Genomic DNA, 1581 nt, shown 5'->3' with positions numbered 1-1581 from the left:
CAATTTTCTTGCCTCGAATAATCATCGAAATACTCTTGGTGGTGCCAACGGCCGCATACAACTTGGTTACCCAAGATACATTGGCCTTTAGCGGAGCAACCACCATATGCTCCCATTGCAAGGCCACCAAGTGATGCTTGATAGCCATAAGTGACTTGACCAACTTCAGGTCAAAAGCTCGTTCAAGAACATTTTTTTTGTTTTTGATACGGTCATACCTTTCTTGGAACGGTACCACTTTGGCTTTCTTCTTTTTAGGGGTTGGTTTCTTCTTCGGCTTCGCTGCTGCCTTTCTCTTTTTGGAAGGTTGTGGTTGGCTAACTTCAAAACCTCCGTTTCTTCGACCTCTTCCTCAATTTCCTCCATCTCCTCAATCTCGTACGCAACATCCTCAGCATTCTCTATATCTTTGGCCATCTCATCATCATAATCACTGTCTCGAGGGACTGGTTTTGGTATTGGTGGTGGGACAACAGACTCCGAACTTGAACTTGCAATGCTTCTTGAAGAGGATTCTGTGCTCATAGTCTGCCCACCGGGGCAGTGACTGGTGTTTCCTCAGCAGGAGGAGCATCCTCTGTTTGAGTCTCTTGGGGTTTCTGTGTTTGCTCTTTCATCGTCTCAGGAACAGAAAAAGGGAACAACTCTTCTAGATTTGAGGAAGCATTATCTTCAAAATCAAATTGGAACTCCTCCCCTAGGGTATCACTAAGGTTAAGGTCGAAATCATGTATGGTGGGTGGGCCGAGTGGTGTCGATGGAAGGGGTATAGGAGGTTGTTGTGTGGGTGGAGGGCTAATAGGCGATGGTATGGGTGAAAAGGTAGGAATGGTAGGTGGTGGTGTGGTTAGGACTAGAAAAAGGGGTTTATTTGTTGTAGGGGGAAAAGGTACGGCGGCCGGCAATCGTGAAGTAGACGGACCGGCACCGATGGTGGTAGTGATAGGTATAGTGAAAATGGAGGGAAATATTGTTGTCAATAAGGGATGAGTTGTAGTGATACTTACCGGAGTGACAACCGCATGAGACTCATCGTAGTCTACCCGGACCGCCGTGGAGCGACCGGCGGTGCTGGTGGTGTAAGATCGAGCCGGCGGTGCAAAAGCAATGGGAACGGGCAAAAGTGGTTCTGATTGGGCCATGGGTGGAGCAACCGCTGATGCGACAGGGAAGACGGATGAAGACTCGCCGATGACAGCCCGTCGTGTAGACCGCAGTGTCGGAAGTCGGCCGGTTGGTATTTTTCGTGACTTTGCCATTGAAGAGGAGAAATGTAGAAGATGAAGAATGTAAAATGACTTTCCCCCCATTTTTCTTAGAAAACCGGCGGTTAAGAGCCCTAGAAAACCACCCCATTCAAAACCTTTTGTGTAAAAAAAATTTTAAATAAAAAATTTGAAAAGTTTTTGTCATATCATTCTTACAAAAGCCACCCAATTCAGAAAATTCATCAATTTCTTTCAATTTAAAAATCCCATTTTTTTTCTTATTTCCCTTTTTCTTTTAAAAACATCTACAAAAACCCGCCAAATTTAAATTTTTACCAAAACCCACTTCAGAATGTGAGCATGAGATGCTTAC

General features: G+C 45.0%; 1 protein-coding gene across 1 annotated transcript; it reads right to left on the bottom strand.

The window, feature by feature from the left end:
• Positions 1–521: 521 nt before the first annotated feature.
• LOC112501457 (uncharacterized protein PB18E9.04c-like) lies at positions 522–1259 on the bottom strand. The gene has a single exon (XM_025105094.1). It carries the CDS (start codon positions 1257–1259, stop codon positions 522–524), a length of 738 nt encoding a protein of 245 aa, XP_024960862.1.
• Between the last annotated feature and the right edge of the window lie 322 nt (positions 1260–1581).

This window comes from Cynara cardunculus, unplaced genomic scaffold (genome assembly GCF_001531365.2).
Source record: "Cynara cardunculus var. scolymus isolate 2C unplaced genomic scaffold, CcrdV1 Un_Scaffold_169, whole genome shotgun sequence".
Taxonomy (NCBI): Eukaryota; Viridiplantae; Streptophyta; class Magnoliopsida; order Asterales; family Asteraceae; genus Cynara; species Cynara cardunculus.
This window is presented reverse-complemented; position numbering and strand designations above follow the sequence as displayed.